This window comes from Mus pahari, chromosome 8 (assembly GCF_900095145.1).
Source record: "Mus pahari chromosome 8, PAHARI_EIJ_v1.1, whole genome shotgun sequence".
NCBI classification, from domain to species: Eukaryota; Metazoa; Chordata; class Mammalia; order Rodentia; family Muridae; genus Mus; species Mus pahari.
The window spans coordinates 99,403,547-99,431,394 of record NC_034597.1 but is presented as its reverse complement, the minus strand read 5'-3'; the positions used below and the strand labels follow the sequence as shown (position 1 = coordinate 99,431,394).

General features: G+C 39.7%; 1 protein-coding gene and 1 long non-coding RNA gene across 5 annotated transcripts in view; one reads left to right on the top strand and one right to left on the bottom strand.

Moving 5' to 3' along the window:
- Positions 1-333: 333 nt before the first annotated feature.
- On the bottom strand, positions 334-8,434 carry Slitrk5 (SLIT and NTRK like family member 5). 4 transcript variants are annotated; one of them, XM_021203731.2, is made up of 2 exons: positions 7,612-8,434; positions 334-4,540 (listed from the first exon to the last, which is right to left on the bottom strand). In XM_021203731.2, the coding sequence occupies exon 2, from the start codon at positions 4,530-4,532 to the stop codon at positions 1,659-1,661; it is 2,874 nt and encodes a 957-aa protein (XP_021059390.1). In that variant the 5' UTR covers positions 4,533-4,540; positions 7,612-8,434; the 3' UTR covers positions 334-1,658. The 4 variants fall into 4 exon arrangements, with proteins under 4 accessions (XP_021059390.1, XP_029397661.1, XP_029397662.1 ...); XM_029541801.1 differs by having other exon boundaries at positions 749-4,540; positions 7,801-8,434; XM_029541802.1 differs by lacking the exon at positions 7,612-8,434 and adding an exon at positions 7,056-7,334 and having other exon boundaries at positions 749-4,540.
- Positions 8,435-8,844: 410 nt separating this feature from the next.
- Positions 8,845-27,848, top strand: part of LOC115064565 — a 111,314-nt gene continuing 92,310 nt past the window's right edge. The window contains exon 1 of the long non-coding RNA XR_003844406.1: positions 8,845-8,986. This is a non-coding gene — a long non-coding RNA (uncharacterized LOC115064565). The remainder of the gene's footprint in view (positions 8,987-27,848) is intronic.

Here is a 27,848-nt window from a genome sequence, read left to right as displayed (position 1 = left end):
CAAATATAAAACTGGGTAAGAAGAATGAGAATTAACATATTACTTACCATGATCCATGCATGTACTAGAATCACACTCCAGTGAGGAAACATACAATTAAAATATCATTAATAAATGTGTTCAGTGACATTCAGAAAAAAAATCATAATTTTTTGAAACAACAAAGGAGTAAATTCTATGTATGTGTGTGCATGAGCGTACATACATTGAAATTTTTATAATTAGGGGTAACTTATACTTACTAGGATGAAAATAGCTACTAGTTCCTAAAGTGTGAATAAGGGTGGTTCCACCATCTCAAGGAATCATTACTTAAATCCCTCAAAGTTGACATAGTTATCAAGTGTTTATTCAGAAACTATTTAAAAAATTACATGTGCTGGGATACATATGAGACTGTCACAATAGTAGTTCTGTCTTACAGAGATCCTGTTTGCCGTTAGCATCTGCCCAGAGGGATAAAGACATCATAAAGAGACTTGTACAGCCCATCATTTGGTCTTCTGAAGTGCAAGTGCACGTGGATCTGTACAAATGCAACTGGGTTTGGTTACACAATCAAAAAATCGGCTACAATAGTAGTCAAATCAATACATCATTTTGGTTCACTAATAAAAATATTTTTCAAACTTCTCTGATACAACCAAAAACTTATACACATTTCTCCATTGAACAAACCAATTCATTGCCCCATCTTTTCTCCTTTTATATACTGGGATACAATCAGCTTCATTTTTTAGTTTCTGGGTTTTTGTTCTTTTTTTTTTTTTTTTTTTTTTTTTCTTTCTAATTTCAGGTCCCATTGGATGGGTTTTATGTACTTTTAAAGACTTTCGCCATTAAGTGCTCCATGTCTTTAAATATTTAATAGGCCTTTCTGATATCACTCTAGTTTTGGAAATGCAGCTAATCCAGTGCAACAACGCCTCTGTGAAAATCATAGGCTAAATAGTGAAGGAAAGAGGAATGCTAAATGTGCATATAAAAATAGGTGCTACAATAAAATATTTGTATATTTCATCAATAAGTTATTTTGACTAATCAATTATGGATCATATAGCTCTGTAATTTTAATGATTTGTCCACATCTATAGTGAGCCTTTCTGGATCACAAGATTTTTTTTTAAATTCAGACGTCCAGAATGCATACAAACACATCCTTTAAAAACAAAGGAAAGGATTAAGGGGGAAGGTGGGAGGGGTGGGAGGAGAAGTGAGAGAGAACAAACTTCCTATTAACGTTGGGGTGTGCTAATCTCTCAACCAATGCTTTAAGGAGAAGGAGAGTGTGGCAAGAGGAGGAAAAGGATGAGTAGAATCTAAGCTGCTTCCACCAGCACCCTCCTCAGAACTTCAGAGCTCTGCCAAAGGGACCACAAGTCACTCTTGATGCAAATCGCCCTCCAGAAAGCCCTTCTGTCTTCCCCCACAGACAAGAAGAGAAAGTGATGTGCCTAGTTTACACAAATGTTTCCCGCGTGTAAAATTAAGAGGAAATTGCACACCCTTTCGGTTAGCTTCCACCGAAGCTGAGAATCCCGTGCCAAGGCACTTCGCCCTAAATGTTGAAACGACACAATTAATCAAATGTGTTCACTGAGTGTGTCTGCTTGCTTGCTTGTTCTAAACTCAAAAGCTCCAAGAGAGTTTCTTTGTTTTTAGAACTGACTAAATGTGGTCTGTTTTTCCAGCACTTCGAGGTAGTCCGGCTCAACATTGAGTTTTGCTTTTAACTCCAGGTACTCGTTCCGGTTCGGTTCTACAAAGACAGCACCCGGAGGGCTGTAGAGCACCGGTTCCCGCAGCCTGCTCTCCCCTGCACCCGGGTGCAAATACTGATGGGGGCGTCGCAGGTCATAGTTTGGGGAGAAAGTGTAAGCAGCCGGGCTGCATGGGAACTTAGGGTATTCCGGTAGGCTGCTGCCCGCAGGGGTAGTGGAGCAGTGTTTGTCTGGCTCTAAAATGCCTCTGTAAAAGCGATCAGCGTCCTGTACTGGTGACAGTAGGTCCTCTCGGGGCTCGATGGTGCTGACGCTGTAGGCGGGGCTCCTCAAATGGTGGCTTTCCCGCCTCTCCTCCTCCCCAGGCTGCAGCTGCAGCTGCGGAGGGGGCTGCTGCTGGGGCTGTTGCGGCGGCGGCGGCTGCTGCTGCTGCAGGTGGTGGTTGCTGCTGTAAGTGACCTTGAGCTCGTGCAGGTCTTTGTAATCCTCCACGGAATTGCCTTCTCGAGACCGGTAGATGGGGTTCTTGCACATGTGGCCCAGGGGGTGAGGGATGTATTCATACACGTGGCCCGCGGGAGTCTTCACCTTGGGCAGCGCAGGCCCGCGATGGTGCACGTGTGTGTGTGGGTGGCCACCCCCGCCGCCGCCTCCACCCCCATACACGCTGTACTGCATGTTGAAAGAGCTCACGTCGGAGTTGTTGGTACTGGTGTGGTCGCTCTGATTCTTTTTCCTCCGCTTCATGACCAGCACGAAAAGGCCTGCTGCCACAAAGACGGACATGATGAAAACCAGCAGTAGACTGAGGATCAACACGGATAAGGGCACAGAGGAAGCCCCTGTCCCAGCCCCTAAGCCTGCGGGGGTCCCAGTGCTATTCAACCTCACAGCTGGAGTCGCTGCATTCGTCCTGGATGGTACCTGGATGGAAGAGGGCGTGGGCGTGGAAACCACTACATCAGAGTAGTCTGGGCATAGCAGTTCAGACTTGATGGAGCGCATGTAGGTCTCTGCGAATTTCTTGGGCGCCTTACAGATCACTTCATCCACTAACACCCCCACTTTGAGCTGCTCAATCCACAGCTTCATGCCCACCACATCGCAGGTACAATCCCAAGGGTTGTCATGTAGATCTATTTGAATGAGGGAAGTCAGCTGATCCAAAACTCCACTCACTGGCAAGGAGGTGAAGCTGTTACTCCTCAGGTTCAGCCTGAGAAGTGTCAGGCCAGAGAAGACACCTGAAGGCATGGCCTGCAGTTGGTTGTTATTCAAGAACAGCAGCTGGAGGTTTGGGACTGGATCAAAAGTCCCAGACTGGATCTCACGGATGAGATTGTACTGGAGGAAGAGATACTGCAGGCTCTGCAGGCCATAGAATAATTCTGGGCTCAGCCTCTCAATCCTGTTGCCATTCAGATAGAGGCGTCTCAGGTTGCCTAGATCCCCAAAGGCCCGGTCCTGGATCATGGAGATGCGATTGTTACCCAGGTGCAGGAGGTCTAGCCCGGTGGCTTCCAGGAAGTCTGTTCTGCGCACAACAGTGATATAGTTCTCTGTCAGGTACATTTTCTTGGGATTGTAGGGCTTGGGCTGCAGCTCCGCGATGCTCTCGATCTTGCGCTCTTGGCAGTTGACATTGAGACCCAGATCAGAGATTTGCAGGTTGCAAGTACATGCTGTAGGACACTCCAAAGGCACCGGGGATTTGGTCTGGTAGGCTATGCTGGGGCCATAGTTACTGTAGCCCAAGTCTTTAGAGGGCTGCCTAGAAGTGGGGCGCACTCTGGGTTTGTTGGGCTGGCGGGTCCCCTTAGGAGGCTTCAAGGGGGGTTTGTAAACAGCAGAGGAAGAAGTGGCCACAGAGTTTACAGAAGCTGGGGTGGTATGTAGATACCCCGTGGTGCTTAAAGGAGTCTGTGGCCTCATCTCGTAGTCAGAAATGAGTTTCCTTGGACAAAGTTCCTGCTTAGATACTTCATCCAAATCCCTGCCGTGTAGACGGAAGGGGGTCTCACAGACTACATCACCCACAAGGGCTGAGTAGGAGATGCTGTCCAACCAATCCTTGAGAGAAATTAGTTCACAAGAGCAATTCCAGGGGTTTTCCTCCAGCTGTAATTCCACAACTTTATCCATGTGTTGCAACAGCCCCACATAGGGCAAAAGTTTCAGCCTGTTCCCCCGCAAGTCCAAGTGCGTTAAGGGCACAAAACGGAAAAGATTGTTGGGTAAACCTGACAAGAGATTATCATTGAGGATAAGCACCTGCAACATGTGCAGTTTCCCAAAAGCATTGGGTTCAATGACACTGATGTAATTGTAATCGACCTGCAGGTATTCTAAGTTCTCCAAGCCAAGAAAGGTATCATCTCGCAGAAGTTCCAATTTATTATTGTTTAGATGTAGTCGCCTCAAACCCCTCAGCCCATGGAAAGCCCCAGTCTCAATGTCTTGGATAACATTGCTACCCAGATGTAAAATTGAAGCCCCTGTGTAATTAACAAACTCATTGGGATAGAGGCGACTCAGAAGGTTTCCAGACAACAAGAGGTGATAGATTGGGAAACGGGGAGGACTAATTTCAGAGAGACTGATGATGCCCCGGTTTTCACAGCTCACAGTTAAAATGCCGTCCTTTTCCTCACAAGGACATGCATTGTCACAGATTTCCCCATAATAATCGATGGTTTCTGCACAGGAAAGGACGAGAGATGTTACAGCAAATGCTAGAGTCTGCAGCATCCAGCTATGCATTTTTCTGTGAAGGTCCTGTTCCAAAGTTACTGGGGGGCAGCAAACGTGCATTTTACCTCCTGCAAGGGAGAGAGGAAAGAAGGAAATAACAGAGTATCACACAAAAATTTTAAGGGGGCAATCAGCAAGTCTCTCATTCCCAATAGTTTTTGTCTGAAATTCAGCAGGGCATATACACATATATAGCACCTCCTCCCTTGCCCAAGTGGAATGTTGATGTCCTTCAGACTGTACAAAAATTGGATATTCAGTTTGGTTTGAAGTCTCATGTTATTTTCTAATGAGCACGCCACCAAATTTTCTGCTCTTTAGAAGATAAAGACTGATAAATTCCTGCGTTACTGTTCTCTGACTTCTTCCTATCCAAACTAATCCACAAATATACATAAAATGGCTGTCAGTACACTTTCATGGCACCAGTTTAAGGAAAAAAAAAACAAACAAGCATTTAAAAAAAAAAAAAAAAAGATTCTCCATCTCACCTTTACTCCCTGCCCCTTGCTTTCTACCAAAAATTGCTTCTGATAACAGTTTGCTGTTAAGGCCTCCCGTTTTTACAGACAAACGTGTGGCCACCATACTTTGGGGCTATTTTAAACAACCATGAGAAATGTAAGGGTAGGAATCTAAAGAATACTTTTCTGAGGCAAAAAGATGCAAGATCAGGCATCAAGAAGAGCCAAGAGAAGCTTTTAAATCACCAGTTGTCCTCGGGTCACTGAGAATGGAGGTGTGTGTGTGGGGGGGGGGGTTACGTTTTCGATTTGCTGGTGGACTTCACCACAGCTATTAAGCACATCAGACGCCCTAATTGTATGCACCATGCCACTTAGCAGCGCTTCTTCTAGAGCGCTCTGTGACCACTTCTCCTCATTGATCATGCCAGCGACGCTACCAAACCGCATCTTTAACCACTGTAACAGTTCCGCACGATGGATTACAAAGAACTCAGCAAAGGCATCCGCAATCTCAGAGCAACTATGAATACTGTGAGTTGAAAGAGGACATTTCTACTGCCTACCCGGAAGCAGCTAAAAGTAAATCACAGACCAGAGGCAAAGGCTTTATTACCGGGGCTCCAAGTCAGTTTGCCATGGCATGCAAAAGTACCCCCTTTGAATGAGCAAGATTTGGAATGAACCTTGCCAACATCTCCATCTTTGAAGTTGCTTAATACATTTAAATGCCAATGGTCCCCTCCCTTATTTTTCTTCCTCACAGAAAAGAAAGCTTGAATGATTGAGACAAAATCCAGTCAAGTGTCACAGGTCAGTGTTTTACTGAGTAGTATCTCCCCAACAGACCACTGTGCTGTCCCTCGCACCCTCCCTCCATTCCTTTTTGTCACTGGAGAGATTCTTTTGACTTACTACTTTGGGATGACAGAAACACCCGTAAAGGATGTACATAAATGGGCTTAATGTGCTAGTGTTGCTTTGGGGAGTGTAGCTAGAACTGTTGGGTTCTGAGAACCTATGCCTTTTCTCTGATCAACCTTACACCTGCCTCCCTACGGAAACCTAATGAGAATCTCAAACCAGAAGTAAAGTCAGGAGGTTTCTGAAGCACCGGTTCAAGCTTGGAAACCTTGCACATGATCACCAAGTCGCACCAACCCGCCTGGCTCAGAGCGTCTGCATTCGCACGCACATGTGCAAAAGTGGCTACGAGTCATTCACATTTGGCTACCCAGACGGATCGAGACCAATCGGTGGAGCCACAGTACAGAAATGTCCCTATTATATCAGACCTCCCCTCAGCACAGCAGAAGGCTTGGGCTTTAAACACCCTAGTATGAAAGCAAAACGTTTACCTTGAAATCTGGGTTCTCCGCTGGATCAAATGTGCACATCCATTCAGCTGGTTTGGATCCCCTCCCCCTCCCTCGCGGTGCTTCCCCGCCCCCATTCACCTCCTTCCCCATCTCTGAGACCATTGTAAATTGTGTCCAGCCAGTATTAAATTCGAACGTTTACAACTTTAATTCAGTTCTGGTTAGCCAGGGTCGAACAGCCTTTTCCAAACCTCCTCTCCATTCGCCCCCTCCCCCGTCGCCCCCAGCCATCAAAGGAGACAGAAGATTTGAGAAAATAAAGTTGAATGGGCTGGGAATGCTAACAGACTGACTGGGAAAAGCAGCGCCGATGTAAAATCGTGGGTGCATCACACCTCCTCGTTTTATTAAAAAAGAAAAGAAAAAAAGAAAGAAAAAGAAAAAGAAAAAAAAAAGGTAGAGGGCGGGGACGGGGGGGGGCAGTGTTTGTTCGCTCCTAAAGAATTTAGAGCCTGGATCACCGCCTGCCGTATCCCTGCATTAAGCAGCATGGAGCCGCTCCGGCTGGAGCCCAAACCCAGGCCGGACCGGTGGCTCCGGGCACAGCTGCTGGAACCGCCGCTCGGGCAGAGGCAACCGGAGTTTCAGGACGCGAGGCTCCCCCTCCCCCACCCCGCCCCAAAGCAAAGGAAGGGTAAAGGGAGGAAGAAGGGGAGGGAAGAGATGGAAAGAAAGCCACTTCGCCATACCACCCAGACACACACAGAAAACCTCTTTTGCAAAGTAAACCTTGGACTTACCCCGTCTCACATCTCAGGGGCCCAGTCATCCTAGCGACCCCTTTAGAAAAACACCTCTTTGGGGTGTGCACCGATTTTTGGAAGCCTAGGCAGACACAGAAGGCTGCCAGTCGTGCAGGCTGAGCAGCCGGAGGGAAGCGGCTCCCGGACGCCGCGCCGCTAGCCCCCGGCCGCCGCCGCGGTGGCGACCGCGGGTTCCGGGGCTCCCCAAAGGGCTCTCCCTGGCGCTCTCCGCGGTAGCCAGGGCGGGTAGTGGGGTGTGGGGTGTGGGGGAGGGGACGGCCGGCGACTCGCTGGAAAGGCAGCTCGCGGCTGAGGCTGGGAGCCTGAGCCGGCAGGGCGGGGAGGGCGCAGTGGGGAGGGGAAGTGGGGAGACCGAGGAGGGGGACGCGGAGCGGGCTGCCCGGCTCCGCCGCCTGCTCAACGTGCTGGTCAGCCTGGTCGAGCGCTCGCTCGCACCCGCTCTCACTCACGCTCCCTCGCACCATCGCTCCCACGCGCGATCCCCAGATCTCAGGGCCCCCTCGCCGTACCCCCTGACCCGGCCGGTACTTACTGTTCCCATCTGCACTGGGGGCAACTTTCTCCGACCCAGCGATGGCAGCCGCCCCCTCCAGCCGCCTCGGGCTCTTGGCACCCTCCGGCCTGGGTTCGCGCGGGCCGCCCTCCCCTCCCCCCTAGCCTCTCCGGGTCGGCGTCTTCACCACATTCCCCCCTAGTCAGTGTCGCACGCCCCAGGACGAACCAGAAGGAGTGGGGCTCGAGGGTGTGCGTTCATCGCCCGCCTTCTTCTTGCAGCGCACACTGTACATGGTAGTGAGGGGGCGAGAGAAGGTGGTACTGGGCCCCCGGGCTGCTTCGGCGGCGGTTCCTCCGCTACGCTCTTCTCCCCCACACGCCACGACCACCGGAGCCTGGATGCCTCTGTCCCTAAGGCAAACCTGCAGTCGCGGCCCCTAATTAGTATTTGAAAGGCTCCCGCATCCTCTTGGCGGCTTCACCGCTCCCGGGGTTTGCAGCGGATTTTTGCTATCCCTCCCCAGATGCGGCGCACGATCCTCAATATTTGCAACTCTTTATCTCCGACATCCTTTGAGGGGTCCGAGGGGGGTAGGAGCAGCGCTGCTCTACGCCTGTGGCATGTCCTGGCAGCTTGGAAGCTAAAAAAAAAAAAAGAAAAAGAAAAAAAAAAGAAAGAAAGAAAGAAGGAAGGAAGGAAAGAAAAAGAAAGAAAGGGGGGAAAAAAAGAAACTAAGAAAAAGTCACGTCTTTTCCCATGGGATCTGAGAAAGCAGTCACATCTGCTGGGTAGCGGGTGCAGGGCCCGGTCCGCGGCACTTGTTTATTGTCGCGCCGCTGGTGCGAGCCAAGCTGCAGCAGACATGATGGCCCGGGGCGAAGCAGGCGCCCAGTGGCCGGTAGGTGGCAGCCGAGGGCGAAGGCGTCCCTGGGCTCTGGAGGCATAGCCAGAACCCCCTTAGATGTCACATTCGTGGAGACAGAGGAGTCTTGGACCATGTGCGCAACTGGAGCGTAGGAGTGTGCACTCGTCTTCTTGGAAAGGAAGGACTGGAAATAACCCTGACAGTGTTAGGCTTGGTGGAGATCAGGGACAGATGACTTTTACCGGTAGCCGTTTGCCCAGATGCTTCTGCCCTTTGGAAGAGTCTGTGTGGCAGTGAGTTGTCTCCAGTAAAGGACCCTGGAGGGAGTGGCTCATCCTAGCTATAAAGAGTGTGTTATTTTCCCCTTTTTTTTTTTTTTTTTTTTTTTTTTTTAGAATCACTTTTTCTAAGTATGTCGGAGTGGTTGAACAGAGAGAAAGGGAATACCCTAAGAGAACTAGAAATCTGGAAAGAACCGAAATAGAGGCAGTGTCTGATGACACTTTACTTGAGGAGTCACCTGCTGAACTGCTGATCACCTCTAGAGTAAGTATGACTGGCTTCTACTAGGAAACCAGACAACTTCCTCCCCTAAAGGAGGTCTGTATAGTCATAGGATGTGTTTTATGGTTTAAGAATTTAAGGCCTGCAGCCTTCACAAGGAGCGAAGGAAAATTGCTTGGAGTTAGGGGCCCAGAGCAGGCTGCTCATTCGCTTCATCCTGTCGTAGATGGCCAGTTCGGTCATGCAAGTGCATTTTTCTTTTTTCTATTCTGAAATTATGTTTTAAATATAAATAGAAGTCTCTCAGTTTTCATTGATAGGAAATTACTGTGGTTATACTCTGATTAAACGCGATTGATATTAATAGATTCCAGGGGTAGTATTTTATGTGTTTGTCTATAAAGAGTTATTCACAGCATCCATGTATGTTCAATTTCAAGGGCTTATATAGAGTTAGTGAATTATTTCAACCTTTTGGAAATTTAATGATTTTAATATTTCTTCTACATAAATATGCTGAGTATATGTAGTCTAGCTAAGCCGTAAACACTTTTTTGAAGCAGTGTTTATTTCCGTAAGTTTGGGTGCTCTGCGAGGGAGAAAGGAGTGACGTAATCTGTGATGTCAGTTGATGAAAATCTTAGAATGAAATTAAGTTTGCATATTCTGTCATAAGAATGACAGCTTCTGGGCTCAGGTACATAAAAACAAAATCACCTAAAAGTAACACTTGCTATCTCTTTATTGAGCTCTTTACCCTATAATCTTACATAACAATGCATGAACTTTATTTTAAAGTGTAAAATCAACTTTATTCTTTAAAATTGTGAATATTTAATTTTACAGTTAATATCAATCATAGCTGTAAACCTTCAGTATGAAAATACTGAGTCTTATCAGCAACCTAATTTGTAATGATTATTAAGGCAGTATAATTTCTGATAGGTTGTGAACTGTCTCAGTTATTAGGCTGAAATCTCAGGATATCTGTTTTAGAGTATTAGTGTGTGACACTTTCACAATCCCACTCAATATACACAGGATGTTAGGTTCTGTTTTGCAGTATTTCATTCTAAATAGTACTCTATTTAAAACAAATTTTGTCAAACCTCCAAGTATCAGAATATAGTTGAACTATGTTTAACAATTTTGCATGAAGCATTTATACCCACATTCCAGATTCTCCTGTGTAGTTCAAATAAATAAATGAAAGCTTTTAGCATTGGCACAGGAGCTCAGCCACTATCACCACTAGGTGTCCCTACAAACTGCTCTGCTGGGAAAGGACTTTTGAGACACCCTGTGACAGAGACTAGAATAGATTGCAGCAGGAAACCCACCACAAGGATAATGCATGGGCTTCTATTTGCATCGACTGTCGGCTATTTTCTAGGAAACATAGAAATGGATAATACACAAATGATATTAAAACCAAGACTTTCATTCACATGACCAAATATACTTGTTCGATCTCTACTGATCAGTAGTGATATGATGTGCGCATGTTTTCTCACAATACTTAGGAAAACACAATTGACTATTTAAAAACATCTGGATACTGCAAAATGAAATTAATGATCAAATAGTTATTCCAAGAATTAAGGTTCTTAATAATAAGTTCAATACTATTTAGCTAGGTTGGGTGTAAAAAGCTGAAGACACTTGTCCAAATGTTTGAAAACATAGGAATACCATGATAAGACGTGAAGCAGCAGCTGTCAAGAGTACATGTCACAGATAGATGTATGATTTGGTAACAGCACATTAAGCTTTAAACTCACATTACAATACCATCTTCTTTTTTGAAGTGGAGTACCTATTTTTCCATGACTTAAAATGTATTATTAAACTATTGTATATACTATTATTGGTGATCTATGAATGCTTTGGGGAAATTCTTACAATAAATGTACTTGTTAAAATACTATATTTGTTTTAACACTGTGTTGGTTTGTTTTCCTTCTGCATAACAAAGTGCTTAGAACAAATTACATATCCTTGTGATGCTACCCAACAAGAATTATAAGTGAGAAAATTCTTCAGTAATAACAGTGAGATGTTATGAGCATTGATCAACGTTACCAAAATCTAAAGCTATCAGGACTTCCATTAGTTTTTGTTAGATCATGCTTCGTGGGTAAGAGCTGCAAAGCTGGATTTCAGATTTCCTCAAATTAGATTCCATGTTACTTGTGTGACAGTAATGAACAGGAATTTCCTACAATGCCTTTTATATCTAAATTAAAATACAGTTATTTCATAAGGTTGTGATGTCAAAGTTAAATCAATTATAGACCTCTAAAGGGAGAAATTAAACACTCCTATGTATTGAGAAAAGTGAGTCATGATTTGTGGTTGCTTTGATTCAATTATCAGAAAAATAATCCAAAGTATATGTTTTTATCTAGTATGCTACTCTCGGAATTACAGCAAACATAGAATACTGTTATATTTGTGAACTCTACAATGGTGGGCATATTTGATTAATATCACTCAAATTTATTCACCTATGAAATTAATATATATATATATATATATCATAAATATGAGCTTTCTCATTACTTTATATACATCATTGTAAATATACTCTACAACTTTACATATTAGATAATGTTATTGTGTATATCATATGTATATTCTTTGAAAGACAGGTAAAATATTGACCAAAGATAAAGATGCATTTATTCTTTGAACAATTACTTTTTCAGAAAAATTGTCTATCAAAATAAAAAATGTACAAATGTTAATAATGAAGTGAACATGTACAATTTGATACTACAGGGTAATCTTTGCAGTAGGCTGTTGCATTTGAACCTTGCTAAGGACAATTTCAATACCAAATTAGTAAGCATTCATCTATGCTTTGAAGAACTATTCTACCTTGAATACCAATGTGTACAGGAATACATCTTGGCCATTATTTGTATTGTATGTCAGTGTAGCATCCAATGGATTTCCATAGAGAAAAGAGTGGAGGGGGGAAAGGCAGAGGGAAGGAGGCAGGGAGGGAGAGAAACAGGGAGGGAAGGAAAGCAGAGAATGAATGGGTTTGGTCTTGAAGGATATACATGTACCAATCCAGTAATGGTTATTATTTCTTAGGAGAACACAAGAACTCCTTTTAAGAACAGAGATTAACGCTTTTGTATTTAACGTATACTCTAAACTTTATTACGTAAAATTTCAACTTGTATGCACATTTATAAAATGAAATTTAAAAGATCAATATGTGCTTGAAAAGTAACATTATTTGAAATAATAAAGAGAATTCTGATGAAGACTTGCAACTAAATTCTCGAAATGAATCTCTAGACAGAAACTTCTAAAATATATTTTATGCTGTTCACACAAATAATAATATTACTGCAGATTCTGGATATTTTTCAAGGTTAGTGTAAATTAATTAGTTAACATATTTATCCCAGTAGCTCTTCTTTGCGGATTTTATTTCTGGCTACCAATATCAACTAACAGAATAGCAAGTGACAGGTTCTAGCTGCCATTGTGCTGAGTATTCAGCAACATCCTTTGCACCAGAATCTTAGTTTCATCACAGTGTTTTGAATGTGAAGGAAAAGATTAACTTCATTCTGTAGAGCAGAAGAGTGAATAAACCTGTGATTTGATTTTTTTAGGGTATTTTTGCTTTTTTCTGTTATCTACGTGGGGATAAGAAAAATCAACATTTGTGTCATATTTAAATGTATAAGCTCTCCTCAGACTCAGCTAGAACAAAGGCCATCTGGCTTGTTCTAGCGCTCAGACGTGTGTATCACTGGAAGGCAACCTGTCCTGCCACACAGCTCGTTTGGGTTTTTAATGTCTCTCTTTGCTTCTTACTCCTCACTCACCTCTTGGCATGTTTAGGAATCCAGTCCAAACAAGTATCACCTGCTGTTTTATTTGTCCATGCTATTTTATTTTCAATAAAAAAATAAGTTTCTCTAAAACCCAGCTTTGTCATGAAAAATTCAGAATTATTTTCTATCTGAGAATCTGTTTTGATATACTGTAACCAACTCTGCTAATTAGAATGATCCATTCTAATAGCATTCAATGATACTCTAAACATCTCTTTATTCTCTCAAAGTGATGATGTTTTTATAAACAGTAATGCACAGTTTTGTACTGCTAGTCCATCTCACAGCCTCTGAACTAGGCCTTTACATACTCATTATAATCTCAGAAATAAAAGGTGAAATTAAAAATAAATGAGGAAATAACATCAAGATTGAAAATAAGGGACATGAATAAAGAATAAAGCAAGAAATTTTTACATGCCCCAAACTCCCCTATTATGGGTGCCTGGATTGCACATTTGTATTTGTGGAAACACTTCTTCTCTAGGTGGTTGATAAAGGTTAATTGTGCTTTCTCTTGAAAAACTATATGATACCACATAATTTTATAAACAATAAATATTACAGTGTCATATTCTTGGGAATATAATGACAAATTTATCATTAAAATTACTAAATTTTATTATATATTGAATTATTAAAAATTTATTCTTAGCTGGGTGTTGGTGGCGCACGCCTTTAATCCCAGCACTCGGGAGGCAGAGGTAGGCAGATTTCTGAGTTCGAGGCCAGCCTGGTCTACAGAGTGAGTTCCAGGACAGCCAGGGCTACACAGAGAAACCCTGTCTCAAAAAAATCAAAAAAAAATTTTTTCTCTCATTCTTCACATCCTGACTGCATGTTTTACTCCCTTCTTTCCATGCCACTCGCTCCCCTGCAGGTCCAAGATGTCCCGTAACTAGAGAATAGATAAATTGTTGTACAAACACAAAATGGAATATTACTCTGCTTTTTTTAAAAAGTAAAGTCATGAAATTTGTAGACAAATGGATGAAACAAGAAAACTTGTTTTATTCTAGGCTACCTTCATGAAAAATTAACTTTTGTGAAAATAGATTTCACAGCTCAAATTTCCTCTAAGTTTACATAATGTGATTTCAGTCGTTATATACAACTTCAACCTACCGAATGATTGGTAGTGACAGAATTCATAGTCAGTGTCAATATCATCTTATAATATGCTTAAATTTTCACTTATTATCATATATCTTAATGGAAAAAATAGTCAATTTTGATTTAAAGCATCAACATGAGATTAAAGTTTAATTTTGCCATCAATATGTGTCTTAATTACTGCATTGTCTATGAAATGACTGCTGTGTACACAGAATTTGATCAATGATCATGCTACCACTTTTTCTAAAAGTGATTTGCAAGAGTTTTATTCTGAGTAATTTTTAATTTAAATATTTTGAGAATTTCATATGCAAATACCCTATATCTGTTATTGCCACACCTCCTTCCCCCTTCCGACTTCTCCCATTTATCTGTATTCCTATGAAATGTATGATATGTTTTTCTAAAATTGGTACAACATACGTGTGTACGTGTTTTGTACAAATACTGTAGGTGTGTAAATTGATCCTGGCTACAGTGAAATGGACGCTATACCATTGTTTCATTGTTTCATTGTTTACAGGCATCACATCAGGGTCTGGTTATTTATTGCGTTTCTCCCACAGAGGACTGCATCACATTTTTGGTCACTATGGACTCTATTATATAATTAAAAATGTTTCATTGTAACATTGATATCATAGCACTTTGAAGTAATCTGAATAATCTCATTTTTAGCAAAAAGATGGTAAATGTTAACAACAGGAATCTATTTGATGCTCTTTGCTGATGTAAAATGTGATTTTTTTCCACCCACAGCTAAGCATGAGCAGATAGGTTGCACTATTTGAATAGTCACAATTAAAAGTAAACAACTTATGCATACATACACATGTACTCGTTGTCTAGGTTGGTCATTTGGTTTAGATTGTCTTTTTTTCCCATTTAACTATTTCAATGATTTAATGAAATAGTCTAGCTTACAGATAATGTCTTAATTAATTTATGTTGCTGGGATAAAACACCATGAAGAAGGCAATGTGTAACAGAAAGACTGTGATAGAGCTCATGGTTCTGTTTCCTGATGGAATCGTTAGGGCATGGTGGCTGGGGCAGCTGAGAGCACAAGCCAAGAGCAGAGAAAGCAGATTGGGCGTGGTATATGTCTTAAGACACCTCAAAGCCTACCCTCACTGGGACACCTTCTTCTTCAAGGACACACATCTTTATTTTTTCCATATTTTTTATTGGTTATTTTATTTATTTACATTTCAAATGTTATCCCCCTTCTCATTTTCCCCTCCACTAACTCCCTATAAACTCCCCCTACATCCTGCCTTAATGAAGGTGCACCCCTACCTGCTCACCCATTCCTACTTCGCTGCCCTGGCATTCCCCTACACTGGAGCATGGAGCTTCCACAGGACCAAGGGACTTCCCTCCCATTGATGCTGGAAAAGGCCATCTTCTGTGACACATCCAGCTAGAGCCATGGGTCTCCCCATGTGTACTCTGTGGTCAGGGATTTAGTCACTGGGAGCTCTGGGGTGTCTGGTTGGTTGATATTATTGTTCTTCCTATGGGGTTACAAACGCCTTCAGCTCCTTCAGTCCTTGCCCTAACTCCTCTGTTTCATTCCCCTCCACTCAGTCCAATAGTTGCCTGCGAACATCCACATCTGTATTGGTCATGCTCTGGCAGAGCCTCTCAGGGACAGCTATACCAGGCTCCAGTCAGGAAGATCTTCTTGACATCAGCAATAGTGTCTGGGTTTGATATCTGCAGATGAAATGGATTCCTAAGTGGGGCAGTCTCTGGATGGCCTTTCCTTCAGACATACATATTAATACATCCACCAATGAAAAATTAAATATTGAAAGCATGTGTGCCTGTTAGGGGGGGTCGCTGTTCAAATCAACAAGATGATAAAATCTTGAATTTCAAGAAAATAATTTTGTATAGTTCACAAAGAACACATTCTAGAGGCTAGATTCTAGACATTGCTCTGAATTACAAGGACCCACAGTACCTGTCTGACTTAACTTGATGTTTTTCAAATGGACACTTGAGATTTTCACCAAAGTTTAAATAAAAATAAATGTGTGTTTGTGTGTGTGTGTTCTGAGTTTGTGTAATTAGATTTTAAGTAAATTATTTCTAAATTTTTCAATATGTCTTTGATAAACTATTTTGAAAGAAAATGAGAAGTGCATTCCAAATTATTAATGTTAAAATTGCTCTTGGGAGTGTTGTGATATTAAACTATCAACTAAACTGATAATAAATGTATGAAGTATCATGAATGCTGATATAATTCAGTCATATAAGGAATATTTTTATTGCTAGCAAAATTATTATCATGGTGACTCAATTATATAGAATGAATATAGCAAAACTTTTTTGAATGCAGACAGTATTATTTATCATGAAATAAAAGATTTCTTCAGAAGGTCTATGAGGTGGCACAGTGGTCAAACAAATATACTAGTTTTTAAAACTAAAATAGATTTATATATAAATATACAACTCATTCTGATTTTGGTGTCCCTTATCCCAACTCCTTTCTAACTCTCCCAACTTATCTACAAACCGAAATTGTCACCTTTTCTTTCTTCCTCTCATTAACATGTAAATACGAGGATACTAAAGTAAAATAAAATAAAGAAGAGTGAAATAGGACTAAGAAATCAGAAGAAAAAGATACCAATTAAAAGCATATGAAAAAATAATAGATGCAATGACATAAATATTTGCATATATAGAAATAAAAAATAAACCCATAAATAGGAAATCTTAATGTATATAGAAAGATCTGTTAGGTGAAATTTTACTAGTAATAATAATAGTAATAATAATAATAATAATAATAATAATAATAGTAATAGTAATAATAATAATACCCCAGCAAAGCAATATGAGTCGAAGTACCTCTTAAATGATATTGTGTTGATTTGATGTTGGCCATCTACTTCTGAGCTTGGGCCTGCCCTTAAGAGTGGTTTGTGAGATTTCTTTGGACAAAAGTAGTATTTGGTTTAAAAGTTCGTAGGTTGGAAGCAGCTTCTAGACTAAGAATGGCCTGGTAGTGTCCACATCTTTGTGCTGTAACACATTGTGGCTTCGACTTGTGCAGGGCCTGTGACTGCTGCCACAGACTCTGAGTTCAAAAGGGCTTCTACCTTTCTGTGTACAGAAGGCCTTCAATTCTTGGTGTCCTCAGTCCTCTCTAGGAATCTTTCTTTCTCCTCTTCTCAAAATTTCTGGGGGATGGATTTCATGGAGACTTCCAATCAGTACTGATTGGTCTAACGTCTCTCCCTCTCTGTACAGTGTCCAAATGTAGGTCTTTATATTTGTTCCTATTTGCCAAAGAAGTAAATTCCTCTGATGCTGGTTGAGCAAGACACTGATGTATAAATACAGCAAAGTGTCCTTAAGATTTTTTATTAATATATACATATATATGTGTATATAGCTTGATATATATCATTATATTATGCTACTATATATTTATCTCTATGTCTGTGTCTAGGTCTATGTCTATGTCTATGTCTAGGTCTAGCTCTAGCTCTATCATTATCTCTATCTCTATCTCAGCACAATAGTAGTATTTTGTTTACTGCCAGGTACCTGACTAATCTAGTTTCAGGTTCTGGGCTACACAATCACTGTTAAGGGTGGGGTCCATCTTATGGGACTTATATCCAATTGGATATTGGTCAACTATATACATAAACTTTGTTCCAATATCTACTAGCACTTCTTGCAAACAGGTTACAAGATTGAAGGATTTACAGTTGAGATGTTTACCTTTCTTCTTTGGAAATGTGCAGAGAGGATCTTTCTTATATTTTTCATTAGATATTAACATTATTTACACTTCAAATGTTATTTTCTTTCCTGATTTCCCCTCCAAAGCCCCCATATCCCATGCCTCCTCCCCCTGCTCACCAAAGCACACACTTCTGCTTCCCTGTCTGGCATTCCCCTACACTGAGGCATGAAGCCTTCTCAAGACCAAGGGTCTCTCCTCCCAATGAGGTCCAACAAGGATATACTCAAGATACAATTCACAGAGGGTCTTTCAGTACTATGAACACCAGTCAGTAGGGATAAAGGCTCTAGGTAGTCACTAGCTAACATCTACATTTTCAGTGAGTTGTATAGGTGTTGTGTTTAGTAATGTCTTTACCATTTGTTTGTGAAGAAGAATCAATAGCCATTGGCTTTTTTGAGGTTCCCATGGGGACTCTTTGGACAACAAACCAACATATGTAACCGATTCTTGTAGAGAGAGACCTTATTTGGTATGAGAGGTACCTAATCAGGGCTTTGTTTCCTGTTATTTGGCCATTTGATTTAAATCACATTTGATATATGTGATCAAAATTATATATATATGATTAATATATATAAAATATATATACACATATTTTTCATTAGACCACATGTTTCATTAGTTTCCACATGACCCCTCAAATGGCCCCTAGTTTTATCTATTTCTCCACATTCCCTACATTCCATGCTTCTACTTCATTCCCTTTGATCTTCCTCTTACAGTTCTCCCCTATCCAATCCATCATAGCTAACTACTACGTTTCCTGTTCCTAAGGAGTCCCAATAGTCACTCAAATACATAGCTCGATACTTAACTACTGTGGTTATATGGATTATAACCTACTTTTCAAAGATTTAGCTGCTAACATCCCCATGTAAACAAATGTATAACATATTTAGGATGTTTTGTTTTGATTTTCTACTTCTATCAATTAACCTGTGAATATGATGTTTTTAAAACAGATGATTAGTAATTCATTGTATAAATATACTACATTTTATCCACTTCTCTACTGATAGATTTATAGGCTGTATCCAAAAATCATTGCTATTATGAAGAGAGCAACGATGAACATAGTTAAGTGAATGTCTTTGTAGTAGGACATAGAGTTCTTAGGTTTATGCCCAAACGTGGTCATGATGAATCAGCACACTGAATTCCATAGTGACTGTCCATGTTTGAACTCTCCAAATTGATGGATGAGTGTTCCCCTACTCCACATTCTTCTTAGCATGAGAAGACATTTGTTTTATCCATGGCCCATTCTGACGTGTATAAAACAAAATCTCAAAGAAGTTTTGATGTTCATTTAGGTGACTATAAAAAATATTGAATATGTCTTTAAGTACTTCTTGGCCATTTGTGATTCTTCTTTTGGAATTAATCTGTTTTAATCTGGTTTACATTTTAAAAAATTTTTTTGGTGATATCCAGTTTCATTGTTCTTTATATATGTTAAATATTAACTATAAGACACAAAGGGTATATTTTTGTTGTTGTTGTTTCATTATTTAGCCTACCACTTTGTCCAAATGATGGTAAGGTCTGTCATATAAGAGCTTTTCAGCTTCATTATGTCCAGTTGTTAATTGTTTTTAATACCTGTAAAATTGTTTTGTCTAGAAAGTCTTTTCCTGTACTAATGAATTTAAGACTACTCCCAACTGCTATCAGAGTCAGTAGATCTTATGTTGAAGTCTTTGATCCATTTGGAGTTGGTTTATTTCTTTGTTTACTTATTTATTTATTGGTCATTTAAAATATTAATCTATTTTTTATTTCCTCCCCAACCCCGATCCACCCTCCTACTGATCCACATCCCATACCTCCTTTCCATCCCCTGTTTCCACTTGGATGTCTCCACCCCCACCCCACCCCCCATGACCTCTAAACTCCCTGGGGCCTCCAGTCTCTTGAGGGTTAGGTGCATCATCTCTGAATGAACACAGACCCAGAAGTCCTCTACTGTACGTGTGTTGGGGGCCTCATATTAGCAGGTGTATGCTGCCTATTTGGTGGTCTAGTGTTTGAGAGATCTCTGGTGTCCAGATTAGTTGAGACTGCTTGTCCTCCTATAGGATTGTCCTTCTCCTCAGCTTCTTTCAGCCTTCCCTAATTCAAGAACAGGGTTCAGCTACTTCTGTCTATTGGTTGGTTACAAATATCTGCATCTTACTCTTTCAGCTGCTTGTTGGGTCTTTCGGAGGGCAGTCATGATAGGTCCCTTTTTGTGAACGCTACATAGCCTCAGTAATAGTGTCAGGCTTTGGGGCCTCCCCTTGAGCTGGATCCCACTTTGGGCCTGTCACTGGATCTTCTTTATCTCAGGCTCCTCTTCATTTCCATCCCCGTAATTCTTTCAGACAGGAAAAATTATGAGTCAGAGGTGTGACTGTGGGATGGCAACCCCATCCCTCACTTGATGCCCTGTCTTCCTGCCGGAGGTGAGTTCTATAAGTTTCCTCTCCCTACTGTCAGGCATTTCATCTAAGGTCCCTCCCTTTGAGTACTGTTGTTTATTATTGTAGTTTTGTAGTACAATTTGAGATTAGGAATGGTGATAGCTCTGAGAGTTCTTTTATTACTATATAGATAAACTAATTTGTATGATATATAAATAATGTAAGTAAAATAAACAATACCTATCATTAAACATATCTAGTTTTGTGAGTGTGTGTTTTAATACGAAACTAAAAATTATTTTGTGAAGGTCTGGAATGAATTGTACTGGAATTTTCACAAACGTTGCATTGATTCTGTAGATTGCTTTCAGAAGGAATGGAATTTTTACTTTATTAATTCTACGATCTGTGAGCACAGGAGAGTCTTTCATCTTCTGATATTATCTTCAATTTCCTTCTTCAGGTTTTTAACATCTTTATCACACTAGTCTTTCACTAACTTGTTCAGAGTTACCTCAGGATATTTTATGGGTGTGTGTGTGTGTGTGTGTGTGTGTGTGTGTGTGTGTGTGTGTGTGTGTTGAAGAGGATCCCAAGATAGATGTTTGTGAACTACCATGTGGTTGCTGAGAATTGAAATCAAGGCCTCTGAGAGGGCAGACACTACTCCTAACTGAGCCATCTCTCCAACCCCCTTTTTCAGGCATTGCTAAAGGTTTTTCTCATATTACTTTCTTAGCCAGTTTGTAATTTGTGTATAAGAGGGCTGCTGATTTTTATTTATTAATTGTATCCTGCTATTTTGCTGAAAGTGTTCTTCAGATATAAAAGTTTCCTGGTGGAATATTTAGGGTCAATTATGTATCTGATCAAATCATCTGTACATCAAGATTCTTTGAATTGTTTACCTCCTGTTTGTATTCTCTTCACTGCTTTCAACTGTATTATTTCTCTATCTAAATCCTCAAGTATTATCTATTATAAATGGATCTGAAAATAGTTGGCAACTTTGTCATGTTTAAGTTTCTTTCCATTTAACCTGATTTTGGCTATGGGCTTGAGGTATACTACCTTTATCATATGGAGTTATGCCTTTTCTACGGTTAATCTATAAAGGACTGTTACCATGAAGCAGTGATGGATTTCATCAAAAGCTTTTTCTGCCTATGATGAGATGGCAATATGATTTTCTTCATTCTGTTCATATAGCAGATGTTTTTATTAATTTATTTTTGTTTAGTCATCTCTGAATCTCAGGAATCAAGTTAACTTGAGAGTGGTGGGTGATCTGGAGTTAGGTTCTTTGATATTATTTGCCATATTTAGTGAGAATTGAAATGGAAATTTCTAGTTTTGTTGGAGACTCAGTTGTGTGTGTGTGTGTGTGTGTGTGTGTGTGTGTGTGTGTGTTTCTTTTCTGGAAGCTGTTTTACAAGAGGATGTTTTGCTGAAGCAGACACAGAAGGTATGGTGTGTCTTCATTTTCATTAATTTCTAGAAAGCCTTGCATTTCATTCTTAATTACTATCTTGATCCATTTCTCATGGCTTGGGTAGGGAATTGATTAGTTTGAGTATGTTTGCTAGCGTTCTGTTGTCTTCACTCTTGAAATCCAGCTCTATTCATGGTGGTCAGATAGAGAATGCAGGGTGCTATTTCATTCTCTTTGCATGTGTTGAGACTTAGTGTACAAATACATGACCACTTTTAGAGAACAATGCATGAGGTACTGAGAAGGAAGTATATTCTTTTGTTGGAGTGAAATGTTTAGTAATACCTGCTAGGTTTGTTTGGTTTATGACACTATTTATGAAAACTATAGGCTGGCTATAGCCTATCCATAGTTTTTGTTGGGATGGCCTGTCCATTGGCTGGAATACGGAGCTGAAGTCAACCACTATCACTGTGTGAGGGCCAATGTGCAATTTAAGCTGCAGTCGTGTTTCTTTCATGAATTTTGGTACCCTTGTTTTGTGCACAGATGTTTAGAATTGCAATTTCCTCTTGGTGGACGTTTCCCTTCAGGAATATGTAGTGTTCTTTCCTATTTCTTCTGATTGATTTTCATTTGAAGTCTATTATGTCATTCAATCTGAATATCTGATTTTCATCATTTTATCCTGAATTGACGTCTGTCCTTGATGTTAAGGTATATTTCTTCTATGTAACAGAAGAATGAGTATCATTTTCATATCAAGTCTTGATTATTTTATAGAAAAATTGAAACCATTGACTGTTGAAACAATCAACAGTATGAGTTGATTCCCATTATTTTGTCATTGCAGAGAGTATTTTTTATCTTATTTAATACGCTGCTCTGGTTTTTATTGCATTTATTATGTTTTCTTGGGTATGGTAAACTCTTTATGTTTGAATTTTTCTTTGTGTTCTGTAGAGTTGCAGTGTCTTTCTTTTTACAACTATTGTGCTTTAACATTTTTCTGGGTATAATAGTCTGGGCTGGCATCAGTGATCTTTTAAATTTCTGTAGAACTTCTGTCTAAGCTCTTCTATCTTTGACTCACCATTAAAACTGGCACATTGTTAGAGTCTCCCACTATTATTGTATGTGCTTCAATGTGTGTTTTGAGCTTTAGAAAAGTTTCTTTTGTGAAAGTGGTTGCCCTTGCATTTGGGACATAGATGTTCAGAATTGAGACTTTCTCTTGGTGTATTTTTCCTTTGATGAATACAAAGTGTCCTTCACTATCTGGCTTGATAACTTTTGGTTGAAAGTCTGTTTTATTGGATATGAGGATGGCAACTACAACTTTTTTCTTGGGGCCATTTGCTTGGATGACTTTTTCCCAGCCTTTTACTCTGAGGTAGTGTCTGCCTTTGTTGTGGTGGTCTGTTTCTTGTAAGCAGCAAAATGCTGGATCCTGTCCACATATCCAGTCTGGTAGCTTATGTCTTTCTATTCCATGCTATGATGTGCTTACAGACAGGAGCCTAGCATGGCTGCCCTCTGAGAGTCCCAATAGGTGGCTGAACAAGTCAGAGGCAAATACTTATACCCAGCCAATGGACAGAAGCCAGGGACCCCTGTGGTTGAATTGGGAACAGGCTTGAAGAAGCTGAGGAGGAGGACCACCAGCAGTATCAACTAACCTGGACCCTTGTGATCTCTCAGACACTGAGACACCAACCAGGAAGCACACACTAATTGATATGAGGTCCCTTTGATACATAGAAAGCAGCTGTTGGCCTGTCTGGCCTCAGTGAAAGAAGAAGCCCCAGGTAATGGGGAAGGCTTGTGGGGTGGAAGGGGGGTACATCCTCTTGCATATGGGGGAGGAGAAATGGAATGAGAAACTGTCAGGGGGCAGACAGGGAGGAGCATAATTAATAGACTATAACAAAAGATTAAGGATAACGATGTGTTTATATGTTACTTGGTTGCCCCGTCCCATTATTTTTAAAAAGCTTGCAACATTCCTTCTTTGTTCTGAACATTTAGTGATTTTTTTTGTTTTTTTGTTTTCTTTTGTTGTTGTTGTTCTCTATGTTTGTTTGTTTGTTTTTATTTTTTGAGATTATGTGTCATTGCAAATTTCTTTTCTGGTCCTGTCTATTTGGTTATATGCTTCTTGTACCTTGATAGTCCTTCTGTAAGTTTGAATTTTTTTCTTCTGTTATTTTGTTGAAATTATTTTCTGTGTCTTTGACCTGAATTTCTTCTTCCTCTATTCATATTATTTGGAAACTTTTTGTTTTCATAGTTTCCAAGGTTTCTTGGATGTTTTGTGCCAGGAATCTTTTGTTTTTAATTTAATATTATTTTGGGCTAATGTAATCATTTATTCTTCCATGCCTTTAATGTGCCAGGTTCTCTTTTCAATCTTTTTTATTCTGATGAAGAAGCTTGCCTCTAAGATTTCTTTAAATTCCTAAGGATTTCATTTCCATTTTATGCAAGTTTGGGTTTTATTTATTGATGATACCTCCAAGTTAATGCCTTGAACTCTTTTCTTCATTTCCTTCCAATGATTGTGTATTCATAGATTCTATTTATGGATTTATTCATATCTTCTTTAAGGGTCTTGAACATATATTCATTATGTCTATTTTGAAGTCCTTGTCATGTGTTCCAGCTACATTGCCTGTATCAGAGTCTACTGTGTGGTTGCTGGGCTCTAATAGAGACATGTTGTCCTAGATGTTATTCCTAATATTGTTAGAATGGTGGCTGGGCATCTGTGTTTAAGGTAATTGGACATCTCTAGGAGTTACTATCTGGTCCTGGTGTGTGTGTGTGTGTGTGTGTGTGTGTGTGTGTATGTGTGTGTGTTTTCAGTGCTTGGTTCCTGTTTTTTTTTTTTTTTTTTTTTTTTCTCTGAATCTTCAGAGCTTGTAGTACCTGTAAGGTACCAGGCAGTGAGTGATTCTATGTTACCAAAACTGTGGCAATTGGGATCTCAGGTAGAACTTGTTTCTAGGCATTGGGAGCTGACATGAAGTAGCCATCATTCTAGCTTGGGCTAGAATGATGGGTAGGTGAGGGTGACCAAAGGAGGGAGGAAAGCTTGCTTTGCCATAAAGTTCTCTGAAGTTACTAGGGAATAGTGGAAGAAAGGAAAGACAGACCCCTGCAGGTAGTCTGCTACTGGGGTGAGAATAGGACTCTGGAAGTGGAATGGAGGACAGGATACAGAGGGAAGATTACGCACTTGGTTCCCTGCACTTGGTTCCCTGGCTAGCATGGCCAGCTGGTTTCTTGAGAGAGTGTGCTCCAGAGATGATTATCTTCAAGTTACCTGAGTCTACTCCCTGGAATTATGTGGTAACATGGTAGAAATAAAGAACCACATTTTACTGCTTTTTTCCTGACCTCTGTTTAAGTGCTGAAATACCACACACACACACACACACACACACACACACACACACACACACACACACAGTGTAAAACATTATTGAAATATCTATATTATGACATTTTTGCTGTGTTTGAATTTGAGTAGTTATTAATGTTCATTTGCATTAAATAAGTAGAAATAATAGAATCATTATATATACTCCATAATATTAATAATGATATCAAAAGAAGAATCACATCTACTCTTCTATATATAGCATATGAAAATCTGGAACATAGTTCAAATCTATTACATGAATATTTTATAACATGATTTCATGAGCTCAAAATATTTTCTTATAGCCCTGAAAGGCACAGGACTTACTTCTCTGTATTTATGTCAATATTTCTTCTCGATAAGTATACTGAGAATTGATAAATTGGACATATTGTCAATTTTCATGTAGTGAAAACTATGTACATTAAAATTGTTATTGATTCTTTTCTCTGTCATTTATATCTCTTTGTACATATATACATTCTAAAACATCATGAAAAGAGTACATGTATACATCCACCTTGGGATTCTATGACCTTCTGACTTCCTTCTAATGCAAATGGATATTGCTGCAGCAGCACTAGAGGCTGAATCTTGGGGATTTTTCCAGAAACTCCCAGTCAAAGAGGAATGAGTGCATTCACAGAGCAGCCTTCCCAACTCTCAGAAGTTAAATGCCCTCAAGACATATGATGTTGCTCTAGTGCTCCCTGCACACACCTAAGATTCAGAGAAACTAAAATCAGAAAACCATTTCTTCTATGGGAAATATATTGCAGAAAAAATTTATTCTTGACCTGACCAGTAATAAATAATTAAGCATTCACAGCTTGTGAACCATCATTGCCTAAGAACATCACTTCTGCTTTGGTTTTGTAGCTAATTTCCACTGCCAAAGAAAGTACTTTGTGTTGCAATAAACTGTCAATAACTTTTTCTGGGCAAACACCTGCAGATACCTGCTGACAGTGGTTGGATAAGTTTTAGGATCATAGAGATTACAACATAAACTAGATTCTGCAAAGAAGTATTAGGTATGAAGGTGAGAGAGTCAAAATCTGAGGAACTGCTCTCATGTGCAGGTATTTTGTGTTTCTATTACTCTTGACATAAAGAGCAGAATAAATTATCTTCTGAAAGGTGTTATATAGCTTAGGAAAGTCATATAAAAAGAAGTTACATTTGCAAGTAAGATTTTCAGTTTGCAATAATGCAATGCAATTTATTTTCAGATTTTTCAGGTGAAATGATTAATATCCTGAAAATGTTTACTCGTATATTCTATGTTTCCATAGAGATCAAAAGATTAGAGTCATAACAGACTTTTAATTATGTTTTGTAAAATAGCTTTGCATGCTGTTTTTATATCTGAATATCTTAAATGAGAATTTCGAACCTCTTTTTCTGTAAAAGTTTAGCCCGGTTTACTCCAAACTGGAGTAAGTATATTAAACCATAATCGATTCAGGTTTGTTTGTTTGGTTGGTTGGTTGAGGTAGAGAAATGCATTTGAAATGTATAGATTGTCATTTGCTGATTCACTGTGTCGATCAATATGGTCTGGATGAAGAAATCTGGTTTGTTATATTTAGTAAATTACTAAGTTTTATTTTAAAGAATTTATTTATAGCTACATTCAAATGTAACAACATTTAGAACATTCTCTATGTTAATTTTAGAATGTGTTATCATGAGAAGTGATAACAAAAAATACAGTCAGTTTATATGAATTTCAAAAGTGTTAGGTCTCATGAACAAGATAATTACATATTTACTTATTTTAAAGATTTATTGGTTTACTCTTATGTGTATGAGTGCTTTATTTGCATGTATATCTGTGCACATTGTGTGTGAATTGACTGAGGAGGCCAGAGAAGGCTTTCGGGGTTTTTCGAAGTAAAGTTATGAATGGTGATTGGCTGCTAGTTTATACTTGGAAATAACTGGATCTTCTGGAAGGGTAGACAGTGCTCTAGATAGACACTAGCTGTGCCTCTCTTCAGCTTTTACACGCATGTATAAAGAAACAGGCAGTACGTTTGCAACATAAAGCTCAGTCTCTCATTATTGGAAAATTGTATGTATCCCCCAATTTTCTTACTTCTGTATCAGCATGGTGATCTTAAACAAATGCTTAAGTGAAGCTAGGAACTTATCTGAAAATCCCTGTATAGAATCAACAAATTAAATTTCACAGGTTCTATGGTTTGTTTGTTTGCTTGCTTTTGTTTGGTTTTATTGTCCAACATTTCACATAATTTGCACATGATTATCAGGTACTTAGTATAATACAATTATAATTTAAGCTTGGATAACTATAGAATTCCTTTACATAAGGTGAGCAATAAGTTCATAAGAAAACTATAAAGCTAGAGTTATAAACCCGTGTTCTCACTGGTTCAAACAAGTCTAGCCAAGTTTAGTTTACTATAGGCAAAGTTTCTCTGTGATAAATGTATCCTACAATTTCTATAATTTAGACAATAACTTTTGCATGTTAGTTTTATTTCTATGATTTGATTAATCTGTATTTGTCTAATGTCAATTAATGCATTATAACAGACCTATATTTTAGATTATGTTATGAAACTTCATATTTTATGCTTATTATTTTGATGAACTTTCTTACTTAGTAATTTTATGGTGCATATACTATATTATGATTTCTCTCTTTCCCTACTTCTTTATTTGCCATGACTATCGACCACCCCACATGTCAACCAGTCACTTTTCTGATTCATGATGCCTTAACCATTTAGTTTAACCAAGGCTATCCAGAGACTACCCCATCCGGGAATCCATCTCATCATCAGCCACCAAACCCAGATACTAATGCACATGCCAGCAAGATTCTGCTGAAGGGACGCTGATATAGCGGCCTCTTGTGAGGCT